Raw genomic sequence first — 26,268 nt, forward strand, 5'->3', positions numbered from 1 at the left:
AACAATCATTTTCAGAGTATACAATACAGAATTACACAAGCATGCTTGAATCAACCAAAATACAACTTTGAGTAAGTTAATGGCATGGGAACACCATTATAACATGGTTAAAAGCTTGTTAAACCCGATTTCATATAATATGCCCCCTTTAACACTTCAGTCTCAAATCTGAAAAATGAGAGAGAGCTATTTACAGACACTTCTGAAGTACGCACACAAGCTCATTACACAGGAACATGACGGCATGTGTGAAGGAGACCCATGCACCTCAGAAGAGTAATCAGCACCTGCAGCCCTGATCTGTCGTGCAGTTCCAACTGTGTAAAGATAATGCGCAGTTTTTGTAAAGAAAAAAAAAAAGTACAAAAAAAGAAAACATACAATAAAAATAGATTATATATTCTGTGTATTCTTATCAAATGTGAATTCTCTGTTCTCATTTGTTATTTAATTTCAGTTGTTTTGGTTTGGTCTCTCACTCAAAATGGCATTAAATATGATGTTTGTTTCTAATGTTCATAATATAAAGATTTTTTTTTTTTCTATAAGAACAAACGAGGGCATGTGAGTCACTTATTTGGTGGGTTTATTTGCCTCTGCTCACCTCACATGCAAAACAAATAGATAAAAATGACAAGAATGCACTATATATATATATATATATATATATATATATATATATATATATATGTGTGTGTGTGTGTGTGTGTGTGTGTGTTCGTTTGTGTGTGTGTATGTGTATGTGTGTGTACTGTAAAATCAGTACATATCAAAACCCTTAAAACACTTACTATGTAGAAGATGAGACTGGATTCCTACTTCACAAGTAGAGCTGCTCTAAAAAACATATTCTTACCACCAGAAAAACAAGAACATTTACTGTCATATGAGGTAAAACCTTATGTGAAACATGGTGGAAGTTTTAAGTGCTCTCTAAGCTATTAATTGCTGATTGTCAGCGGGTCACCGTATCCCTTTGTAAAGTCCTCTAATTATGTCGCAGAACACTGGAGTGGTCATTACTCACGGTGTTGGCATTTCACTCACACATCATACAAAAACATAAAAATAGAAAAGTTTTCATTTTATAATCTCTCAAACTGCATGGAAACTTTAGTCCCTCAAAACTCATTGTAATTTAATTTAAATTAAATCTGTTCTAAAAATAAATCAAGCTGTCACCCTTTTCACAGGGCCTAATGTTGTCTGGGTTACACTTTTTTGTATTGATTCAGTGTTGCTTACGTACTCTTGTCTGGTCAGCTAACTAAGCAGAAAATAGGAGAAGTGTGAGGAGTAGGTGTTAAGGCTGAAATAAGACCAAAACTGTTGTGAAGGTGAGAACAAGTTTAATATTGAGCAGACTTGTGGCAGGTGGAGCTTGGGGTGAAACTAATCCTGAATTGGACAAGTGTGATGTATTTGCCTCAGGGCATTGCTCACTTATTGTTACTTGTATACTTCACACAGTGCACATGTGTACCACAGCCCATTCATCTACAGACCTGTGAAAAGAGGTGATAGAAAGGGAGAATTTGGGTCTTGAAACAGGAGTCGAAGGAATGGCAAGCCAGGAAAATTATGCAGTCTCTTTTTCAGTCCACCAAATAACAGAGATTTTCTAAAATACATGATGTGGCGTAATAAATTGTTTCATTTTTATGCCTATCTGCATCATTTGCTCAAGCTATTATAAAATATATTGGGTTAAATGTCTTTACTGCTTAGGAACAGGTAGTCTATAGATTTTACTTGATTTTTATTAAAGGTTTGGTTTAAAACAAATCTAGTTTAGTACAATCATTACACTATAACCAATAAATAAAAAAACATTGAAATGAATGGCCTTCTCTTTTCATACTACTTCACACTCACTGGCTTATTTGTTTATACAGAGCATTTTTTATATTTCCAAATGAGGAGAAATCAGGTAGCAAATCATTTATCACACCATTCAATTTTCATCTGACCCAGACAGACCAAACTCAAAAGCAGTGCAATTGGCAACCTCAAGGCCTCTATTCTCCATGAAATTCTGGGGATCTGGGAAAAGGCAAATTGACAAAGCACAGTGGAGGAGTTATGCATCAGTCTGACCATGGTGAATTTATCCAGACATGAAAATGCTGCATTTTGCAGCAATAGAAGCGTACAAATTATATTGGGAACATCTTGACACTGCTTCACAAATAAGCCAAATGTGTGCCTGCTGTCATTGTGAGTGGATAGCTCAGGCAGCGTGTGCGGAGTGCCAGTTCCAAAGTCGGATGCCAGCATTTTGTCTGACTTGAATCACTCCACTCTGAACTCTCTTGATGAGAAATATCACTGGGCTGGCAGCCGGCTGTCTTCACCGAGCTAACCTCAGAATCTTCAAAAGAATTAGTACAGGCACCGTATTTCCCTGATGGGCAGGGGCAGCACTATCTGGAAACTGGATTAACCTGACATAAAAAAGAAATGGGTTGTTTCTACTTTAAAGGTCCTATATTATGCTAAATTGACTCTTGTGAACTTGTTAGAATGTTGTTACCTCCTCAAAACGATACCTGGAGTTGTGTTTTGTTTCATTCACACATGTTGGAATAAGAGTTTGTTATTAGTCCGTCTACATCTCCAAAGCTTAAAATGCTCTGTTACAACTTGTGATGTCATGTAGTGGTAGTTTTTGAGCTAACCTTTTACCTTTAATTCAGTAGATTGGTAATTCCAGAACTGAACTCATCCAAATTATTCTAGTGAAGGTGTATGGAGTTTAAAAACAGTGGAGCATTTCCTGTATTACCACATGACAACGCAGTTTAGAATAACATATTTTCTGTTTGAGAGAAGAAGTCAAAGTTTATGCAAGGTTGGTCTGTTAAACATGTGTGAATGAAGTAAAACACAACTCCATATATGTTTGTGAAGAGGAACATTATAACAGAGATCAGAAAATAGCGTAATATGATCTCTTTAAACTGTAAAAGTGACAAATGAGCCAAACAGACATGAGTGTTCAGTTATTTAGTTTTTTAGCAGTATGTCTATGTCTCAGACAGACTGCCAATTCATTTCATTCTTTATTATAGTTGATGTTCCAAAAAAATAACCAGCCTTTTGATGCCAGCTCAGTGTTAAATGTTTTTGTTTGCATAGAGCTCGGTCAAGATGGCAGCTTGAAAATGAAAACCTACAAATACTACTAGGTCTGTCCACGCATGATTAACTGCTAAGATTCTTTCACAGAACAACTACAAAATACCACATGAGGATGTTCAGCATTTACAAAATGTGAATGTTTATTAAATGTTGACAAGAACATTTTTAACACAGCTCAAGATTCAGCAAAACAATCTATATACTTCACTAAAAAGAAAAAGAACATGAAGGTTGGGTTAGTTGGTTGCTGGGGGTAGTGACGGGGTGTTCAGGGGCTGTTGAGTGAGTGGGAATTGGCAGCAGAGGCTAAGGCAATTAAAGGAGTAACACAGTAAGAAAGATAGAGGGTTGAAGGACCTGGGGGATTGATGCGATGTAATGAGCGGGATAACTGGAATGATTAGAGCCTCTGATTCCTCTCCTTTATCACGTCTGTCCATCGGAGACTCGCCTGGAAGTGGCTTTAAAAGAACACAGGAGGGAAGTGGCAAATAATGTCTGCTCTTTACACGCAAATAACAAGGGGGCAACATAGCAGTAACATATACAGTGAGCACAAGAGAGTGGAGACATGAAGAGAGAACAGAGAAGGGCAAGAGCCATAGATAGTAGAAGGACCAGTGCACCCCATAACATGTGTTAGCTCTAGCATTCTCATACGTTTAATTGATTGCATGTGCATATGTTGTTTTATGAAAGCAGTACATTAAAAGTAAGTGTCGATAAGACAAAATGTGTTCTGCATTACAGTTAGTTGTGCCAGAGTCAGCTTAATACTGCACACACTAATGATTTAGGAACTTAGCAATCGTGACCAAAATGTTAGTGACTTGTAATAAAAGCTCTCTATTCTTCCCCACGATGTGTCATGAGTGATGCACAGCATGTCATTCCGATAAACTACACAACACAAATGAATAAAACTGTGACTCATTTTAACATAAAAGTTTGCCCAATAGTGTATAATTGCTTAGTTAATTGTTATGCAACAACTTTCAAAGTGTATGCCAGTTCCACTTAACAGAAGTAAAAATTAGTTGGTAAGTCACTGGTACTTATCGAATTTTAGGGTGTGTTCACACTTACAAAATCACCACATCATAATTCTGACTAAATCTGGACTAAACCAAGACTTAAAGAGGACCAAACCAAATCTAAATTAGCACTCAAACCTGGCCTAAACCAGGACTAAACAAGGACAAACCCCTAAACCTTTTCCTTAGTTCACTTGCTGTCACTCTGCTTTCTACTGTCTATGGCTCAAGCTCAGGTTAGGTAAACACAGTACCAGAGGGCATTGTCCACTCAAATAGGGTTCACAATCACAATAATTAATAGTTCTTTATAATAGTGTAAATTTCTCTGTTAGCAACACAAGGGGAGGAAAGCACAGCACCTGACATAACTTCCTACAGAGACCATTGCTCTGTCTGCTGTTCCTCCAGTCCACCTCATGCATTTACTGTGTACACAATGATGCACATTCACACTCACGTAGGCCTACTTTCTCACCTCTTTGTCCTTTTATATAACTTCTTTTAATGTCTCTATAAATCTATCAACATTCTCGTAGCTTACTGCTGTGCTCTTTCAACAATATTGTCACATATGTGTCTGCTTTAACGGCATTTGCTGCAGTCAAGCTTTGTGCTGCAGCGATGGGAGAACCCCTCTAGGAAAACTTCACAGCTGTCCCAGTGTCAGTGATAGTCAATGCAACATGGCGCCTTGTTGCACGTTTACTCACTAGTGTGTCAGCCAGTGACTCCTCCTTGACGGGCTCCAAAATGTCTTCCCAGAAATGTTCATCCAAAACCAATGGGGCAGAAGATTTCTCCAGGCAGTCATATAGTGTCAACATGGTACGCTCAAAGGTGGATTTTGTGCTATTGGGATCATGATTTTTTCTTCACTTTCTGAGCAGCACCTCCAGGAAATGTAAGTATTGAGAAAGAAAAGAGTTTATTTAGTCAGTTTCAGTCTTTTTTTTAAACTGGTGGATTTGTCTTAGTCCATGTGCTTCAGTTCTCTCTTTGTGTTTTAGCATAGTAAGAAAACAGCATCACATGCTCTAAAAGTACACAATGTACAGTAAAATCTACAGATATTTTAAAGCTTTTAGAACATTAAAGAAAAAAAAACTAAACAAAACAAAAAAACTTAACATTAGGTTCAACACTGTCAAAATGGTCAGACAGGGAAATGTAAATTACACAAAATCCTCTCACAGCTTTTTTCTTTGTACCCTTTTTTTCTTTCGCTATGTTGCTACACAGAGCAAATTAAAACAGCATCAACAATGAAGTTATTATTATTAAGCTAAATTTATGAAAGTAACTATGGTTCTATGAATCTCTACCGGCCAACAGGGAGTGGTGCTGAAAGCCTGTGCAAAGTGATTTCAGCACTGCCCTCTGCTGGTCAGTGTAGGTGATATAGAACCTTATTTGTGATTCTTGTTAAATTTATGTTGAAAAAAGCGTTACTCCTGTAGCATATACTAAAGCTTGGCAAATCAGAAGCAACCAAATATATGGAAGCTCCCATTGCACTAGTTGGAATTATTCAAACTAGATGTAAACGATTCTGGTGCATGGTAGGGACTGTACAGTGTGTCCCCCATGCATCGTGTTTTGTCTGGCCAGGGCAAACGCTGTTGTCCATTCATCGCCTGGCTCTGCTGAACTCCAACAGGAAACTGATAGTATGAGAGATCTGAGTTGGTCTATCTCTGTCTTTGATACACACACAGACACACACACTACTTATGCACACAGCACTGGGTTACCATCTGTGAATGCTGCATCACTTGGCCAGTGCTCAGCTGGCAGCCACATCAGACAAAGTGCCCAATATGCTCCCTAATGGCTAAAGTCAGATGAATGAGATCCTCGTGTATTTATTCTTTCTCCCATGCAACTTCTTGACACTTATTCACATCCTTAACCTTTTCTTTGCTAATCTAAAATTGTACAATGGCACTTTTTTGTCTATGTATAATGTAGTACAGATGAGCTGTCTCTTCTGGGCCAGATTCGACTGAAATTATGTCCGCTTTTATCATTATTTCATGGCAAATCATGGAATATATCTTTTTGGTAGCGGGACCAAATTGTACTGTCAGCAGAGATAAAAGATTTCAAATGAGATCACAATGACTTTGTAAGGGACCACCAATGCTCCGTTTTAAACTGTGGGCTCAGAGTTGCTTTGCAATGAAAACCATAGGGCTCAGAGGTTGCATTGGTTTTGAGGGATCTTCTTGTAAGGGTCAATATCCAGTGTGACAGTATGAAAAATGACGGAAAAATGCTGCAAATGAAAAAAACATCATACAGTCTGCTGAGTTGAAAGAGGTGAAGACATGTAACTCCATCTATATGTTCCAAGTAAATTTATCTCCCCAAGATTAGATTCCACTTCAGTCACGTTCCTTCATTTACTATCAGGGTCGCGAGTAGGTCGGATCTTCATCTCAGAGAATTTTAGGGAATACTGCCAGCCAGTCCATGAAGACCACTCAATGCCGTCCGCGTAGGACGTGTGCTGGCCCCGCAGGTATTGGCCATTCAGGTTGGAGGTGTGGCAGTTACGGTACCACCAGGCTCCATGGTAGAAGGAGGCGCAGTTGTTCTCCGAGTGGTCATTGTCCCGGTCCTTGGTCGTGAACTTCATTCCGTTGTGCTTCAGAAGAGAATCACCTACAGTAAACGAGAAAGATGTGAGTTGTGTACATAACAAATTAATTCCTAAACAAAATGTAGTTTATAATATATTTACAATAAATAAAGAAAGACTAGGTTTAATCTAAAAGTTTTCTGTTTTTGATTTGGTTTGACCAAAGACTATATAGATATATATAAATGGATATAGCTAATGTAGCCGATGTGTTCCAAATTTAAGCCTGGGGGCAGTTCAGGTTCCTTCTGCTCCTGCTTACAGTCAACTTGCTTTGAAAAATTGTCACCCTTCTCTCTGTAAATGCTGTAGAGAGCCTCGTCATTGTGGTCTTAAAATGTATTAATTATATTAACCTGCTCTACATGATCCTGGGGTTTTTATTTCACCTTTTGGTCTGTTAATAAATCCCTTCTCCTAATATTGAGCTTGGCTCCAAATTCACCCCATAACTGCAAACATCGTGAGCTTCATTTGACTGGAACAGAACACAATGTGTGACATCACAATCCCTTAAGCCCACTTCTTTATACAGTCTACAGCAGGGGTGTCCAAACTTTTTTCATCAAGGGCCACATATGTAAACACAGACCAAGCAGAGGGCTGATCGAGGGCCGTAGACTGGTGCTCAGTACAGTGAATAATTGAAACATGTGCATGTTTAACACATTAGAATGAGCCATCAGTCTTTATTCATGCTAAGATCCTTAAAACCACACACTAAATATTCAATATTAGCTTTATCAAGGTAGATTTTTTTTTTAAATGCAGTAAAAAGTAAATTTTTTATTGATGTAAGGTAATTTGGGCCAAGTCACCTTGAAGCCTGAGGGTCAAGAAAATTTGTAATATTTGTAAAATTTGGCCATAGTTTGGACATGCTTGGTCTAGAGCACAGGTGTCAAACATAAGGCCCGGGGGCCAGATCCGGCCCTCCAAGACCTTTAATCTGGCCCTTGGCTGATTTTCTACTAAAATATTTGAATTATATTTTCTATTAAAATCTTGTTAATTTTCTTTGTTAATTTTCCAGTGTCTCTGTACGTGGCCCCTCCCACCAGAGCAGCACAAATGAAGACTTGTCTCTTTCCAAACGCTCTTAAAGGACGATCGTTTTGACTGTTGACCGTGACACCCTCATCAGAAAAATGTCAAAAATGAGAAAAGTGGAGCCGAGTGCAGGATTTTACAAGAAAAATTGACTTATTCCTATTTGCATACAAGTTCATGTTAAAACATTGTGTTGAAATTACATTTTTCAGGTTTCAAGTTTCAGGTTGTTCATAATATTATAATATTTTGTAAAAGAAAGAGTTCATCAATTAAAAAATATTTCTGTAATAGATTTGCGTTTCTCTGCACAAATATTTGAACTTATTGTTATTTTGGGGGTTTATATGGCATGAGTTTTCTGATCCGGCCCCTTTCAGATCAAAGTCGGTTGGATACGGCCCCCGGACCAAAATGAGTTTGACACCCCTGGTCTAGAGTATACAGCATGGGTTTGACACAAGCAGGAATTTCTTTTTGGGTTTGATTTGGCATCCCAACACATAAGCGTTTTAATACATTTTATACAGACAGGTCTCAGTGAAAATAGTTAAATGCAGATATTTGTTGTAATATAGTGAATTCTACAGTCTAGTCACCAATAGAAATGATCATGTTCAAACACAAACACGTTTGTGAATTTACCATGTACTGAATAGGGAAATTGTGCTCTTTTTCTGTATTGTTCTGTGATGTGTAGCTGACATGCAGGTAAGAATAAACACAAAATATCCATCAAAATACAAAATAGTGTGTCCAAATTGGATCCAGAAGTCAACCAACAATGTAGTTATTGTAGAAGAAGCAAGAGCAGCAGTTTAATGACTTGTGAAGTGATTTATACTTACACACAATTTAGTTTAACTTCATTTAGTTGCGTTCTTGCCCAGTGGCATATTTGCAGAGTAGTTACACTTGAATTTATTGCACTAGTAATTATTAATACCATAATGGATATTTCAGTATTTGGTGTCAGAAAATCGATTAGTCTCATTACTTTTTTATTATGTACAAATTAATCGAAGTGCAGTCATTTAACACATTGGAAGATAATTAATTTGAAAAAGATACTCCTAGTTCCTACGGTCGTTATCCCTGGACAATTAAGTTTAATTAACTCCTGAAATCCTAGGCCTTTATTGTGCCGCAGTACAGCACTGGGGGATGTCTAAGTCATTCGGCTGTGCGTGGGGTTTCCATCTTCCCTGAACTCGCCCTAGGACATTTACATTACCTTCTGACAGATGTACCTCCCCAGTCAAACTCCTCACCTCCCACCGAGTCTGAAATACAGTCTCTTTTCCACTGGACCAGCTGCTGTTTTTAAAATACATCCGTTCTCAGTGCTTTAGAGAAAAAAAAAATTGCAATTATAAGCTCTACTGAATGCAATCTTTTGTGTGTCTTTTGCGTTATAGGTTCTAAAATTAGAGGCTGAGCATTAGTCAGTACCAGCAGTAATTAAAAAGCTTCAGACTCCTTCCTCGGAGTATTGGGTCTCATTATCCAAACAGGAGGTCAGACAGCTTTGTATCCAATTTATCAAAGGTTCCATAGTGACCTTTTTATCCTCTTTTTAATAACACACTCCCATTGATTTTGAGCGCTCGTGGTTATGGGTTATGAGCATGACATGAAGGGAAAAGCTCACTTAAACTGTGCAGTGGATAGGTTGATCTTTTATCTGGACATTGCTTACAGTCACAAACGGACCTATTCATAGCCATATTTATTGTTATATATAAGATGTAAGTGATGTTACATGACGGTGGAGAGAGGACCCAGTTATATGAGATAAGCTAAGGGCCCTTTAATGTGTGTATTGTCAGGCAGACTCAAACCAAATTGTGTTAAGCCCAAAAATACCCTCCGGCTGTGAAAGGATTTTTCTCTGGAAAATGGTAAATATCAATACTTGCTGTAAAAAGCAGAGAGAATGGTGGTTTTAGGAGCTGATGTTACCCAATAATCTTTACAGAGAGGCTCCTATTTATTCAGTTTTTTTTTTATTTTTTTTTTTTTTTTTGTGATATACAATACACACACACACACACACACATATATATATATATATATATATATATATATATATATATATATATATATATATATATATATATATATATATATATACATACACACACACACACACACACATATATAGATAGACAGATATAGATATATAGATATAGATAGATAGATTTCTTTACATTAAATAAATGTTATTCAAACAGTGTATATGATTAAGAGTAATTCTAAAACAAACAGCACAAATATGTGGCAGTTTACACACTTTTGAATCCTGTTTTAGATCCTATATATCCCAGAGCATGATCTGTGTTTCTGTGTTTACCCTGGCCTAAAAAGCACAGCACGGAGCAGACAGCAAGTGAAAGGCAGCCCACGGACACAAGGTGACAGATAACAGCTCATCAGGGCACCAAACCGCTCTTAATTGCTCAGGATGTGGCCATCTCAGCTTCTTACCCTCTCGCACCGGCACTGCTCCCTCCATTTGGCATTACCATGGTAACCAGTGAACAGGAAAAATGATCCGACAGGCATGTCTGATAACCGTGTTGTGCACTGCTCGACACGGACGAAAGGAGATAGTAGTGGGAGGAGAAGAAAAAAGGTGTCCAAAGGATATGTATAAAAAAAGTAATGGCTAATTTGCAAGGTGCTGTGTGAGGCAAGCACGTCAAACATACCGGATCAAATGAGCAGCTATCAGTGTGTCCACAGCACAACTAATATTACATGAAAGACGCATGTGTGATTTCCCAAACACACATCAGCCTGTGGCAGTGGTGGGTTGTTACATTTACTCAAGTACACTTACTAGAGTAAGACTGTACTTGTGTGAGTCATTTTCAGATATGAGACGTATATTGCTCCAACTTAAGTAATATATTTCACAGTTTATCAGTGGCCTACTCTTACTTAAGTAAATGTTTTGGTTACTCATCTCCCTGTGAGTATGTCTACAAGCTTTATGTTGACAATATTAAATGCTTTTTTCTATTTCTTTTTTTTTTCTGGTATTTTTTATTATTTTCTTTTTCTATTTCTTTCTATTTCTGGTCTATAATTTGAAAATATCAGATTTTTAGCAACAGTTCATGTTTTGCTCTTCCAATTAGTAAGATTAATGTTACTATTAAGATGCATAGACAGTTACTTGAGTTTCCCCAAATATTTTCTTCTCTTAATCACTTTGTACTTAAGTACTACTACTACTGCTTTTGAAGTAACAACGCGTACTTGAGTATTTGAGTATTTGGCAACTCTACCTGCCTCCAGCCAGTGGTGAGGCCATGCCAGGACAGTATCTATATTCTATTTACCTCTTCCTGTGCATGCCTCTTTCACAGCTGTCCTATTCAGATTCTCTTCCACCTCACTACATCTCTTTCACTCTGCCTTCCCTCAGCTTCGTAAATTTGTCCCAATTTCTACAGTGTTCTTGGAGCGCCGAGTTCCCAGAGGTTCAGGAAATAGCTGTTTCATTTCAGTAGCACATTTTTGTTTACGCTGCAGGTCAAGCAGTGCTATTAATTGGCAGTAATTTAGAGGAAGCTGATAGGTAACTTGGTTGTGATCTATGAAGATACAGGAAGATTGTAGCGATGCCCTGTTTATAAAAATATAAGTTAATTTAATGGGGTTCTATGAAACTGGGAGAGTCCGTCAGCAGCATGGATATTTTTTTTGCTCTAAGTTTGGTGAAAGTTGAAAATATGACTGTTAAAATATTGATAGTAATTGTTTCAAATGTCATTTGGTCAAGCTCTGTCAACTTTCACATGTCTGGAGATTTGCTTGTCTCCATGGAGATTTATATGCTTAATGCCATACAGTGGAATTCCAGAGAAATAACTTCTCCATGGAGACAAACAGGATGTAAATGCTCCTCCAGAAAGTAACAGCTGTTGATTGTTTGTACTAGTACTTGTAATTGCATCACAAAAGTATAACTATGATGAATTCTTATCTGTACACATTACAGACCTGTACACCCTGGTACAAGATGTTTTGTGAAGTTCTGCGCTGTGGAGGTTTCGTTTTATCTACCTCAGAGCGAAAAATAGGCTAAATTGAAAAATAGCAAAGTGTGAGCGCAGCACATATTCAACTAGTTCAGCGCGTGCTCATACCTGCGTTTCCAGAATAGTCCCCCACAGTCAGCGGGTATCCATCATCGTCAGGGTCCACGGAGAACAGACCCACTCCAAAGGTGCCGTACTGGGCGTATGCAGTACTGTTCTCGAAATCCTCCAGGTCAATGCGTAGCTCATAGTTCCCTTGGATGGACAGCGCGTGGATCTGCTTCAGCCCTGAAAGAGGAAAACAACCCATTACTTCATGTTGCAGACTTAATTTTAAAGCCACTGAGAATACAACAATATAGTCTTTCGAGCATAACAAGTTTTTTCTCCATTTACTGTCTGGTTTCAAACTAAAACTGGATTAGAGCTTTTTTTTTTTTTACAGTGGAAAGTCTATATGTCAGTCCTCAGGTCTAGTGGGTTGTAAGGTTGTTGTTTTTTTCAAGCAGTTATTACGTTATGCTTTGCTGCACTGAGCTTGTACACAGCACACCTTTAGCTTCCTCATCCATACTCGATAAGGACTGTTGATTTGTCGGCAAATTTGTAATTGCTTTCAGTTCTCCATGGCATCCTTGACTTGTGGAAAAAGTGCAGGTGAACTGTGAAATTGAAACATAACCAAGTTGCACTCACGGGTGAATGATGTGCATAGTATATATAAAATAAACTCTTGAGAAATGCAGTGTCCTTTCAGATCTAAGATGGAGGAGCAGCATCATAGCAGCATATTTTCAACCAGTCGGAATGAGTTATACAGTCAACCCTGGAAACCCAAATTGAGATTAAAAACTGTCTTTTTGTAACTTCAAAGACAGGCTTTGCTTCCTTTTCAAAATGGATTATGAAATTATCTTTTGAGCAGCGCAAGGTTCAACATCTAGGTCAACAAACATATGCTGCCACCTGACAAAAACTCCAAAAACTCCAAAAACTCGAGTGCTTTTGGGATTTAAGTTGTCCTTGCTTTCATTAATTAAATAGGCTCACCTTGCATCAACAAGTACTGATGGTAGACAAATTAAAAATAAATAAGTACAATAAATACATAAACAAATTCAGATGTTATTGAGGAAAATGTTAAAATTCACTTAATATTTTATCAGACTAAATGAAAATAAAACAATTTGCAGGTAGGGTGACCAACTGTACAGTCAATGTAGGCTCCTGTCCCTTGTCCCACTTATTTAGAGTGTCCCAGTTTTTCACTAATGCCACATTAATTATAAAAAATGAGATTTACAAAGAACAGGCACACCTATTGTTAATGCAATCACTCTCTATCTGTTACAGTTGATACAGGTTCAGTTATTATCTGTGTGCTTACATTTCTAGAACCTGGAGTCCAGAGTTAAATAAATGTAAGTATAAAGTTGGCCATATATCTGCATTCATAATTACTGTCTATAAATGTGCACTATGTACATTTTCTGGTAGAGGGTCAACCACCATTGCTCTCTATTGAGATAAGGTACACTTTATTGTACCAGTAGGGAGATTTGCCCTCTGCTTTTGACCCATCCTTCATTCCCACTGAGGCATCTCCTCAGGAACATTGAACACTGCAGTGCAGTACTTGAGAACCCATCTCCATGATCTTGTTGGAGTGCCTGGAGAAACCCACGCAGACACGGGAGAAACATGCAACTAAAGTCACATTCTAGGCAAAGCAATAACATCCCCAGGAAAACAAGCAGGTAGCAGATTCCCACCACAAAAGTGACATAGTGCAGCTTTAATAAAACTTTTGCAAGGCACCAACATCTCCTTATGTTGTGTCATTAGTGCATTATATCACCTTTTCATTGTCTCTTTTCATTTTGACATGCACTACCAGAGGGGGCCAGTTGTTTCCTTGTCTCCTCTCTTACTCCTCTCCCACTGTGTCAGAGAGTGGATTCCTCGCAGGGCAGGTTTCCCCTCTCCTGGGCTGATCAAAGCTACTGGAGGAGCAGAGTGTCAGGTACTGAGCACTGTGTGGAACGCAACAGTTCTTTCCTTGAACGCAACACTGCACTATAGAAGGCAAACACATGCAGACAAAAGTGGAAAGCTATGACATTTACTAATGCACATTCAAAAGAGTTCAGATTTGTGGGCAGGGATAGGTTTTTGAGAGAATGCTTCATAGGATTGGATTTTTAACATGTAGAGAAGTAAAGAATTTTTAGCCATGGGTTCCAGAAATAAGAATAATACTGTTGCCATACAGATTAACATTTTAAAACTAAATATTAGATTTTTTGAATGGGAAAAAGTCCTCAAAATGTTGCATATAACAGGAAGCTGAAACTCATGAATAGTGTGTTTCACACTTCTACTTCAATGCATGGATATAGCTGCGAGAAAGAAAAGTGTTTATATAAACTTGTTTCATTTCATTTAAACCTCCCACCCACAGCAATCAATGCCAGCCTCCACCACACACCAAACTCTCTGCCTCCACCTCACACGGGCTCATTTGAATTCCACATGTGACTAGCTAGAGCACCTTGTCTCAAGTGTAAGGCTAATTTGATGACAAACACCAGTGAAAGAAGCCATTATTATTCGGAGGCACAACCGTGCAGAGTTGGCTGAGACACTCAGTTTCGATTTAATTTTGCCTGATGGCAGGTTGATCCCAGTCTTCTCATTTCCTCAACATGTAACAGGCAAAGAATATGCCATTATAAGGCTCAGTATAATTGAATGCTCATGTAACTGTTACTGTTACAGTGTGCTTCTCTCCCCCTCTCTTTCTGGCATACAGATTTTGTTGTTAGGTGTCTGTGGTCTATATTGTGTTCTGTAAAGTTAATTTGAATCTATAATTAGTCTTGTCCAGACCTCACAGCTGAAGGAAAAAGTAATTTTCTTGACTTATTATTAGCATATATTCAGTATTTTTTCTTTGATTAAAATTCTTATGCCTCCTGATGTCTGCGTCGCCTTAGCTCTGTTTTTGAATAATTATATTCATATAAACTTCTGAAATAGTATAATTCCAAGTACATTTCCACATTAGTGGTCAGTGTTACCTTTCTCACAATAACATCCATTTAATAAACACCCCAGTGTTTACATTACCAGCCAGTATTGGTCACAACCCTTTGAAAGTATCACTGCACATGAAAACCTAAGGGAAAAGAAGCCTAGAGTGATTTGACAAACTTCAAAAGAAAGTAAGTACAAATGCAAGAATGTTTTTTATAGCTCTGGAAAAATACAAATACAGCAGATGCAACACGGCTCTATTTACAGAGAGTGCAGTTCCCTACTATATTTACATAACTTTAATTCACTCTCTAATTAAAGCCCCCGAGAACCCTCCGTCAGACACCAAATCGGAATAATTACTCTGAGTTGAATACAAGGGAAAAAACATCGGAGACTTGGTTGGCTCACGTCTAAATGCTCAGGTGTACTGCACTGTTAATTACATGCTATTGTTAGGTTCATTTAAATGGGCCCAATACAATGGAACATTTTTAGCCATTTTGCTATGGTTTTAATGTGATGATTGCACCATTGGGAAAAAAGAAGACTCTGCACTGATTTTCATTTAAAGGAAGCTTAGAGAACCCACATATGTAGGTCCTCCTACGCCTTAAACGGGAGATTACTGCACGCTTTATCCAGAATGTTTACCACCATCCCTTTGCTCTGTATAATTCCCACAAAGTATCTTGGATGGCAAAGGTAAGAATCTCTTAAGATATAAAACATTTTCATCGAGTAGCGTAACTGAACTAGATTTGTCATGCCGGTGAAATTTTTAACCTCCTTAGAAAAAAAAAATCATTAATACGTTATGCAATAGCAGCTCTCGACTATGCGCTGATGTGGAGTGCAAGAGGTGGGTTGTAAATGTACTCTGTTCTGTAGGAGTTTCATAATGACAAGTAATTAGGCCGGGAGTAAAGAGAGCTATAGCAACTGTTACAGCAGACTTGGACTAATGATAATGTTGAACTTCACGTGGCTGGAAAAAAAGAGAAAAACACAAAGCAAAGACAAAGGAAAGTAATTGTTAATTTTTTTTTTATATAGCACTTTTCCACCTTCAAGGTACTCAAAGCAATCTACATAAAGGAAGCACTCACCCATTCACACAACAGAATATGCAGACACTAGCGGCAATGTGGGTTAATTGTCGTATCTTGCCCAAGGACACAATGACAACGTTCATCTATAGGAGCTGGAAGTGTACTGCCAGTATATCTAACTGCTCAACCAGTGGTGTTTCTGTTGAGAGTGGGATTTGAACCGCCAACCTTAGGATCAGTGGAAAAACATCCTACAAACTGAGCTACTTCACTAAGTTGGTAGAGGGCTTGTAGCGGATAGGAGAGGTATTGTAGCTCTGTGGTTCCTGTTTTGTCCCTGTTGTTTCAGCAGGGGGCTCTGGGGATTTTTGTGAATGGTTTGGTGCACTGTAAGCTGAGAATTAGACTTGTATTTTGAATTTTCATATTGGCACATATAAAGAGATCAAGGCATCTGGTTCTTACCTATGAATATTTTATTTTAATTTAAATAAAGAGCCAAATAATGCTTAAGTTTGGATTTCTTTCACCATATCCCTAAAAAAAAGGTACTGGCTGATGGTGCACACAAGTAATTATGTGTTTTAATCAACTTGATAATCACAGTATCTAAATCATTATTTCAGTCATTGTAGACACACTTGTATCTAAGTCAGAAGAATTTAGATCTTGGTTACCAGGCACACAAAATTAGCACATAGACATTTTGAGATATGAAAGACCAAAACAACAGGGTAGTTAACATACTGGACTGTATCAAAATGTGCTTTATAGTTCTATGTGCTGAAACTCCTAATATTAGAGAAATGTTTATGTAAGAATAGGAAAATTTGAGTTCAAAGTCTGCGGCTATATTTTCTACAGGGCTCAAAATTCTTGGTCCTGCGTTCAAAGCGTCTTGGTGGGCTGCACATTATGCTTTATATATTGTAAACACACACTAGAGGCTTTTGATGGCCCCTGTAAAAGAGTTATGACGTGCATTTGCTTGGAAGTTGAACATAAACATACATACTGTGTAAAGCTGACATACTGAAATCTATGGCGTTCATTTTCATCTGTTGTTCTGTTGCACATTCACACACACACACTCATGCACACAAAAACTGAAGAAAGATCAACATGTACTACTGACAATATTCCATATTGCAGTAAGCAATAGAATTATCTACCACTCGTTGAGAATAGAAATGAACAGACCCCTTATTTATTTAACCAAGCAAACATTTCAATTTACCTGCGTGTAACTGCACTGAAAGAAACAAACGTGGCTGAAAGCTGGTCGCATTGTCAAAATAAAATGGGTATGGTTATTCTAGCAACAACAAAAAAAGAAAAAAATTGCAACAAAGCAATTGTTCCATATGAAAAAGTACCATGTCTATAATCTATAATGTTTTTTCTTTAGCATATATGAATATGCTATTACAGGGATACAATTGTGTTTTTTTGATGAGATGGATGAAAGGCAATTTTCTTGGAACAGGGTTGGACAGACAAATCTTCACAGAGAAACACAGTAAAAACCTAATACGTCAATGTCAATGTAATGCTGAAAATGCAGCAGCTCATTCTAAACAATCAATGTATTTACAAATTAACAAACTCTTTGGAACTGGTCTCATTAACAAAAGCAATGGGGTAAAAATCTTTAAGTGTTTTTCTTACCAGTAAATCATGGAGACTGCAAGAACAAACTATTGTTACAACCTAGTCTATCAAGAGCAAGACTTTAGATATTCAGATACTTAAAGAACAAAATCAACAAAAGAACCTTTGTTCCTTTAGTTAAATGTATGGAAACTACTTAGAACAGTCGGCAAAATTTCACAAACTTTGAAGTTGAAGAAAACAATCATTTTACGGTTTTCCTTTTAGGGTTTTTGATCCAAAATATGTGTATTGTGATATGCACTTTTTTGGTTAAGGGTTTGCTACTGCTTGTCCCCATGGAGATATTACAGCATTACCTGGAATGTTCCACTGTATGGCATTAAACATATATCTAGCATTTATTGAATAACAGGCGATTTTCATGCTAAACACATTGCTTGAAAAACATGCACAAGTGCCGTATTGTAGTGTAAAATGTTCCAGGCAAAGTAATAAAATCTCCATGGATACAAGGACCATTGACCGCAAAGTTATATAGTGCACCTTTAACCATGCTTGAATGAAACACCACTCTTGGTACAACTCTGCTCAACTTTTAGTATAGACCTAATGTAGTCAAATAATAGGCCATAACCTGAAGGGCTTTCTTGAAAGTAGAACATGCCGGTACACAAAGGAGTCTACCATTGTTCTCCTTCATAATAAATCTATTTGAGCCACAATAAAAATGATGCATGTACACAATTATGCCATTAAAGTGGGTCAGGGTAATCCATAACTCATTCTCATAACATTTTGAGGTTTTGGACAAATTCTACTTGTTTCAACATATTAATACAACAATTTATCAATTTTACTGTTTCTACTCATTGATTCTTAATACATTATGTCTTCCCAAATGAAACCTTCGTAGCATTGATTAAACCATTAGGAACTGAAAAGCCTGTGCTACAAAGTGATTTTATTGCTAATGAGACTCGCAACAGAGACAGTAAAAGATCTCCTAAGGAAGCCCAAATATGAATCATTTATTTGCTTCTATTGAAAACTACGTTGTCAGGAGAACATACTGAATGCTTTTAAGGGGGTAGCGTTTTGACATATATGTGCCATTACAAGGAAAACACACACACACACACACACACACACACACACATACACATACACATACACATATACACACACACATAGGAAACTCCATAGAGAAATAAGTCTCTTTTGCGGCTCGCGACGTTCCTTCCAGTTAAATATTCATCATGCTTTTCTCCCTGTTAGGAAAGGCTGAGGCGCTTTGAGCCGAGAAGGAGAAAAAAAGAAGTCTCGTTCTCCTCCGCCCACATGGTCTTCCTCCTCCTATAACTCAGCCCCTCCCACGATTTGTCTTCCCTGTATTTGCACTAATCTGCCTCAGTATACATTTACATGCATTGAGCGCACTTGGAATTCGCTCATAGCTCAATTATGCCCAGAGCAGAATTTTTCACTTCATCCAAGTCACAGATTCAACTGCTCCACTGTTGGAATATAGATACAGTGTTTTAGTATTTTATTTTTGACATTTGTAGACCTATTCTCTGGCAGTACAAAATGATACACAAGTCTATAAATATGTGAGTTAGTCGATAACAATAGATGCAAATTCTAGGCTGCAATTTCAACAGTAAAAAAGAAATATTTCTCAAATTACAACTACACTACACAGACCATTTAAAAAATAGATATCATGAAAAAGTTTAATATTTTTTGTCAAGTCAAACCCATATATTACATAGACTCATGACACATAGAGAGAAGCTTTCAAGCCTTTATTTCTTGACATTTTGATGATTATGGCTTACAGATAATAAAAATCCAAAATTCTGTCTGTCTACTCAATATTGAATATAGAATAGAAATATAGAGTGTTATGGTTTACAAAAAGTTCAAGTTAAAATTACATAAAATTCAGTCTATATTGGATCTTTCACTCCTGAACAGAAAACTCTTCTTTTCCAAAATAACTATTATTTAGGCTACAGGCTTTTGTAACTATACTCTAATAGTCCATTTTCTGTTGTGAATCTGTAGGGAAAAAAATGAATAAATACCACCATAACGTTCTGACATCATAAGTTGGAACAGAGAATTTTGAGCTTTAGATGTAGACGGACTAATAATAAAGGATTACTCAAACGTGTGAATGAAACATAACACAACTCCAGGTATGTTTTTGAGGAGGTAACAACATTCTAATATGGCTTAAAGCTTACAAGAGCCAATTTTACAGTGTATACTCAAATACTGTGTCACAGACAATTACATTTTAAAGAACATTTTAAATTATATAAAATTCAGTATGTTTGGTCTTTTACTCTTTGACAGGAAATAACTCCAGAATAACATTTATTTAGGCTATAGACTTTCATAAATATACACTTAAAGCATGCTTTCTGTTGTGAAGCTGTAGAAAATAACTGTATAATTCCACCATAAGTTAGTACCTTTTAATGGTACAAGTTTATACATTCCTTCATACTTATTTAGTCATTGTTTCAGTCCCAGTTTAGATTTGGTTACATCCTGTTCTAGTCCTGTTTTAGTCCTGGTCTCCTGTAGGTTAGTTGCAGTTTTCTTACTTTTATGCAAAGTATACCTGTGAACACACACTTAAACTTCATGTGAATCTTTCCACACAGTTACCATGCTCCCTGTCAGACTCTTTCACAGCACAGAGCCTCTTAGTGTGAATCCAGAAGTGCTATTTCCATTGTGCCACCAGTATGCTGAGCTCCCCTTTGGCACAAGGGCAGGACTCTGGCTGATCCAAACTCTTTGAAGGTTCCCTAAGAGCCCTGCCCTGTTGTCTGCCCTCAGAAGAGTTCACAATAGATTCACTAATGTATGCTCTACCCTTGTCATCAAAGAAGAAGAAAACACAGACAGGTGTGTGTGCGAACTCCCCAGCTCACCACTTTCCCTCGGGCAAACTGTGACATTTAATGGGAGAAAAAAGTATGAGAATTTTAAGATTAACTGTCACTACTCTGACACACAAGCACAACTATTTGCAACTTTTGCTTTTGTCACAGTCTGTCAAAGGGAGTCCATTATATTTACCCTCTGCCTGTGAAAAGCGCTTGCTTTTTGGAGTCTGCTTAGGGCGCGAATACTAAAGCTATAAGCTGTGTTTTTGCATGAGCTTGAGTCAAAAGATTCTACACCGACCCCGCAGAGTTGTAAGAGAAAACTGTGCCCTACAAGACCCCAATATATTCTTTGGAAAGTTTAATGCATTTTTTGCATTAGACCCATACTTATGCTGGGGCAAGTTTGGGCTGAGCACACTGTGCTTAGAATAAAAATGCATTTTTGTGTTCCAAGTAATAAACAAAAACAGACATTTGTTTTTGAACATGGCTTATTCAGACAGACTTTAAAATGCATGGATAAATTAAGCTCTCACAGTTCAATCATACAGATTCAAAACCTTTTTGCAGCAGCCATTGAATGCAATCTATGGGTCCGTTCCCATCTAGTCTGGTAATGGTTTGGGCCCAGTTGGAGTCCTAGTGTAGATTTTGTTTAGCCTGGTATGTCCTAGTTTAGTTCTGGTCTACTCTGGGTTTAGTGTGTAATAAAGCTCCTGCAGGTGTCATCACCCAGCATGCACCTCCGCACTCCATACTTGCAGTGACAGTGGCCAAAGAATTCCCATAGAAAATAAGCACGTCAGCCACAGTTAACAAACTTTATGTCAGAGTTTCAGAGATTGTGAATTATTGTTGCGGTATGTACGCATTATCGAGAGCAGAAGAAATTCTGAGTCTTTTACTGGATTTACAAAGCTCCTGATTGACAGGAGAAGTGGATTTCTACAGCTAAATGGGCCAATCAGATAATCAAGCCTTACATTAATTTAGCTACAAATGTATTTTTGCACTGATACATGGAGGAGAGGGGTTATTTGGTTTTATTAGAATTTTTAGCTATTGTATCATTCAAAAGCTGTATGGACTACTGATTAGCGTGTCTATTTGGCGAGAGAATAGTTAGAAGAGAAACCATCCAAATGTTTTTTTTGTTTTTTTTTGCTAAACACTGTTAATTTGCATAATGTTAACTGACTGCTTTGAAATATCGACTGTGGAAGTATAAAATCACAAACTAAAGCCAAACTAATATTTTTAGGGGTATTTATTACACTGACAGTGTATGTCTGCACATGAGTTATAGCACATCATGTTTTCACTATTTTATCAAGATCGTATGATTTTAATTGTCCATCAGTAAATGTTATAGATATAGTGTTTTATAAGTTTAATCTGATTAGTTTTGATATAAATCATTGTACATGATCACATTTAATGACAAAAAATTTCCAAAAGCAGATTCATTCATTGTCATTAATTCTCAATTACCAATATAGCATCCCTATCAAATTCACTCATGTGTAGGAGCTCTATAGACAACATATAACAGGTAACAACAATTAATTTCAAATAATTACTTATTACTTATTATTTTACCATACATCCTATATTACACAAATATGATTCATGTGAGCCTTTAGCCATGTTAGAAAGATGTTAGCTCCTCAAAAACATATCTGGAGTTTGTTTTGTTTTATTCACATATATCTGAATAATCCTTTGTTATTAGTCTGACTACATGTCCAAAACCCAAATTGCTCTGTTCCACATTGATGTCATGAAGAGATAGTTTTCAAATTAAAAGCTACCTTTTACCATTTGTTCAGTAGAGATGTGCAAGTCCAGATTTAAAATGATCCAAATGTCTCCAGTGAAGGTGTATGGAGAAAAGGTAAACAGTAGAGCACTTCCTGTGTTACCACATAACATCATGACAAGATGGAACAGAGTGTTTTCTGTTTGAGAGAAGAACTCATCCTAAATTTGCAGGGTTTATGTGTTAAACATGTGTGAATGAAACAAAACACAACCCCAGGCCTGTTTGTGATGAGGAAACAACATTATAACATACAGAAAATAGTGCAGTTTAGGAACTGACTAGCATCGGTTTTGTGTGAGTGTGAATCTTTTGTGATACATTTGTGTAGATTTTTATACCACAGCTGAAAGGATGACAAACAGCCTGAATATCACAGCGTTTAGCCTATAGCCTCCCCTGTTTGAAGACTCGGTACAGGTCAGAGCTGCCTCACTAACCCTGATCCTTATCCAACCACAGTATCTGCAGTGCATTTTGTAACAAGTGCAGTAGTCCAGGAGGAGCCAGTCCCCATAAACTCCAAAGTGTTCGCTGAATGGGAAAGCGAATGTTCTTTGACTAAATTTCCTTGGTGTTATTTGTTGAGCACCAAATGCACTGTGCTGCTCCCCGGGCACAGTCTAACTTGGGAATAATGATCTTGGGAATGTTTGCTCACGTCGCCCACAGCGCCCTCATTACAGCACTTCTCAGAGGTTGCTTGCTTTGTCTTTGAAGATAGATTCACTTAGCAATATATTATTTATAAATATTGTTTCCTTATAACTGTCTGCAGAGGAGCAAAAGCATTGTGAACTACATATAAAAGCCAGCAGTACGATGAGGCTGTGGTAGCCTGTTTTTGAACATGAGATGTGGAGTGAAAGGAGGTCATTCTCACCACCATAAGAAAATAGAATATAGAGATGGATCATCAGATCAAGTATATGCACATGTTAGGTTTAGGAGCAAGGGCCTCTCTTGATGGTACAAAGAATAGCAAATGCATTAAACAATTTAGATAAAATGTGTTGTAGTGTTTAAGTAATAACAGCATCAATGATAGTAGTGATTTTAGTAAAAGAAATTAAAGTGTGAGCTCAGCTATGGCAGTTCAAGTAGTATACAATTATATCTTTATAAGGTGGTATTTAAAGATGAGGAGCTGGATTTTCTTGAGTAAATTGTATGCAATTGTGAAATTGTAAAAGCAGTACTTTGTGGTTAAATCAGACAGCAATGTGCTGTCTGTATTTTATTAATGGAAAACCTGGACTGCGCTTTGGCAGCCCGTCCCTGTTCTACTTATTTGTCTCTTTGTCAGAGCTAGGGATCACTAGTTGCATAGATCCAAAGGTGCAATGTGTAACACTTCTAGTGGTGGGTCTGCTATCTGTTTGTCTTGGAGACAAGCAGGTAAAAGCACTATGCTACATTACAAGTCAGATCTGTGGAGAGTCACCCCTATTCACAGAGTGACTTTTCTGTATTTTTGAGCAATAAAAAATTAATAAATGCTAGATGGATATGTTTAATATTCCAGGCCACGCAATAACATTTCTATGGAGACAAGCAGGTGCACCTTTGAATGTATACTTCCTCCTTTTGCAGTTTGAAAAATGGCTAATGGAGCTTCAAGAACATTGATTTGGTATTTAAAACTATTAATTAGTAATTGCACCATTTGTACCACTGTATTATTATACAATATTTTGTATAAGGCACACTTAAAATCCTTTAATTTTCTCAAAAATCAACAGTGTGCCTTATAATCCGGTGCACCTTATGTATTAATTCTGGTTGTGCTTACTGACCTCAAACTGATTTTATGTGGTATACGGCATTTAAAAATCTGTCAAAATGTTTTAGGTCAATTTAGGTAAGCTACGAAGCCGCACTGCTTGATGGATTGTCGGAGCATTAATGCTACCGTAGTCAGGAGCCTCGCAGAATAAAGGGCAGAGTATAGTTCTGCGTCAACTTAACACCCACTGCCACCATCACCTTGTCGCCGTTGTTTTTGATTTATGGGTCTGGGTCAAGGTCTATGCGCCGCAAAGTAATTCACTGCCACAACACTAGAAAGCTGATTTAAACCAGGCGTTTGTGTAAACCAGGGATCGGCAACCTTAAATGCTCAAACAGCCATTTAGAGCATCTCCCACACCCGAAGAAAACACCCGGAGCTACAAAACCCTTTTGACATCTAAAATGAGGATATCACTGCATATCATATATCTCCTACGTGATATATGCACAGAACAGACTCAGCATCAGCAGCACATCCTCTGTCACAGAAAGAACACATATATTCCACTCAGTCGTATCCTTTAGTCGGACAGAAGCTGACCGCATCAGCGCACAAAGAGTTAGCTGTCTTTTTCAGCGCTTATAATTTATGCATATTAGCCATGTGGCTTTAAGTTTTGCTTCTGTAAAACATAAACAAATGTGCCCAAAGCTGCATTAAACACATTATTACTCAATGTATATTTAAGTCCCCTTGTAGGAAATAAAAAAACAAACTTAAATTATCCACCCATATTCACATTCATGATACATATTCATCAAGACAGGAAGGCAACACCAGGTGAATTACGTCACGTATCTGCCAATGTATCGTGGATGCCTGGGCTAAGGCGTTATCTCAAGTATCTCAAGTGTTGTCTGTTTGTTTTGCTTAATGTGCCTTATAATCCGCTGTGCCTTATTATGAAAACAGACGAGAGAATTCAACATTATTGATATCGCGCCTTATAATCCTGTGCGCCTTATAGTCCGAAAAATATGTTAATTTTTGAAGATTTTTTCCATTATAGTGGGTTTTTATGCTTTTATCAAGGGCCATATACTGACCAGAGAATTTTTAATACAGCCCAACATGCTTAAATTGGCTGCATTGTTTTAGCTAACCACACATTTATCCCTGACTGACTTCTGGTGAAGTGAGCAGGTAAATGAATTTGACACAACTGTCAAACACAATTTGAAGTGTTAATCCAATCTACCTGATGATGATTTTTTCCAATGTTAAAAGGACTGCTAACAACCACACAGAGAGTAAGCCTTTTGAAACTCTACACACCTGGGTTCCTTTTCAGTGTCAAAGGCATTATATTAAAGCAGCACGAAAACTGTAAAATTTCACACTTCACATGACTTTAACTTGTTTGCCAATATTGTTACTGTTTTATGAGATGGAAATTGTCAATAGTTTTTTTTTGTTTTTTTGCCAAGTAACACTACGCAGGGCAGCCAGCACAGATATTGCATGATTACTTGTTCTTTGTATCGCTTTTCACAGACTTTAATGGGAAGAAACGCTTATTAATTTAAAGGTGCATTGTGCAACTTATTTGGTGGAGGATCTGCTACCTACTTGTCTCCATGGAGATGCATCCATTCTTGCTTTTCCAGGAATGTTCCATGTTACACTCGATATAGCATTTATTAACTGAGTGTTTCTATTGCTCATAATAGGAGCACTGAATAGGAGCAACTCTCCACAGATCTGAACTGTAATGTAGTGTAGTGCTGTATCCGGCTTGTCTCCCTCGTGACAAGTAGGTTTAATTTCAAATCTCAAAATTACTTAAAAAGTAATTTAATACTGATATTTGGTTTATGTACATTTTCTTTAAAGTCTATTTGTTTGCATTAGCACTAGAACCAATATGGCAGCAGGTGGCAAACAACTAAAATGACATTCAACACTTTTTTAATAATGCATTTTTTCCTATTATCAAATAAATAAATGCATATGTTGTGATTGTTCAAGTTTGAATTAGCAGTGTGTGGTATTTTTCAAACAGAACTTGCCCCTGTGTTGCTGTGTGTGGAGCAGTAGAGCTGATGCTGCTCCTTCCTCCCTCGCCTCATCTCAAATGAATGAGGACTGCTGCTTGTCTGCGTCTCCTCCTCTCTGAGCTGTCACTACATTA

At 37.5% G+C, this 26,268-nt stretch overlaps 1 protein-coding gene across 2 annotated transcripts in view; it reads right to left on the reverse strand.

Annotated features, from left to right (window-relative positions):
• Positions 1 to 6,576: 6,576 nt before the first annotated feature.
• fibcd1b (fibrinogen C domain containing 1b) overlaps positions 6,577 to 26,268 on the reverse strand; it is a 106,955-nt gene continuing 87,263 nt past the window's right edge. For both annotated transcript variants that reach the window (XM_055153686.1, XM_020921898.1), the window contains 2 exons: positions 12,027 to 12,206; positions 6,577 to 6,842 (listed from right to left, as the gene is read on the reverse strand). In XM_055153686.1, coding sequence (XP_055009661.1) covers positions 6,577 to 6,842; positions 12,027 to 12,206 — 446 coding nt within the window. The remainder of the gene's footprint in view (positions 6,843 to 12,026; positions 12,207 to 26,268) is intronic.

This window comes from Boleophthalmus pectinirostris, unplaced genomic scaffold, assembly GCF_026225935.1.
Source record: "Boleophthalmus pectinirostris isolate CB_2022bp ecotype Guang Dong unplaced genomic scaffold, ASM2622593v1 HiC_scaffold_18, whole genome shotgun sequence".
In the NCBI taxonomy this organism is placed as follows: Eukaryota; Metazoa; Chordata; class Actinopteri; order Gobiiformes; family Gobiidae; genus Boleophthalmus; species Boleophthalmus pectinirostris.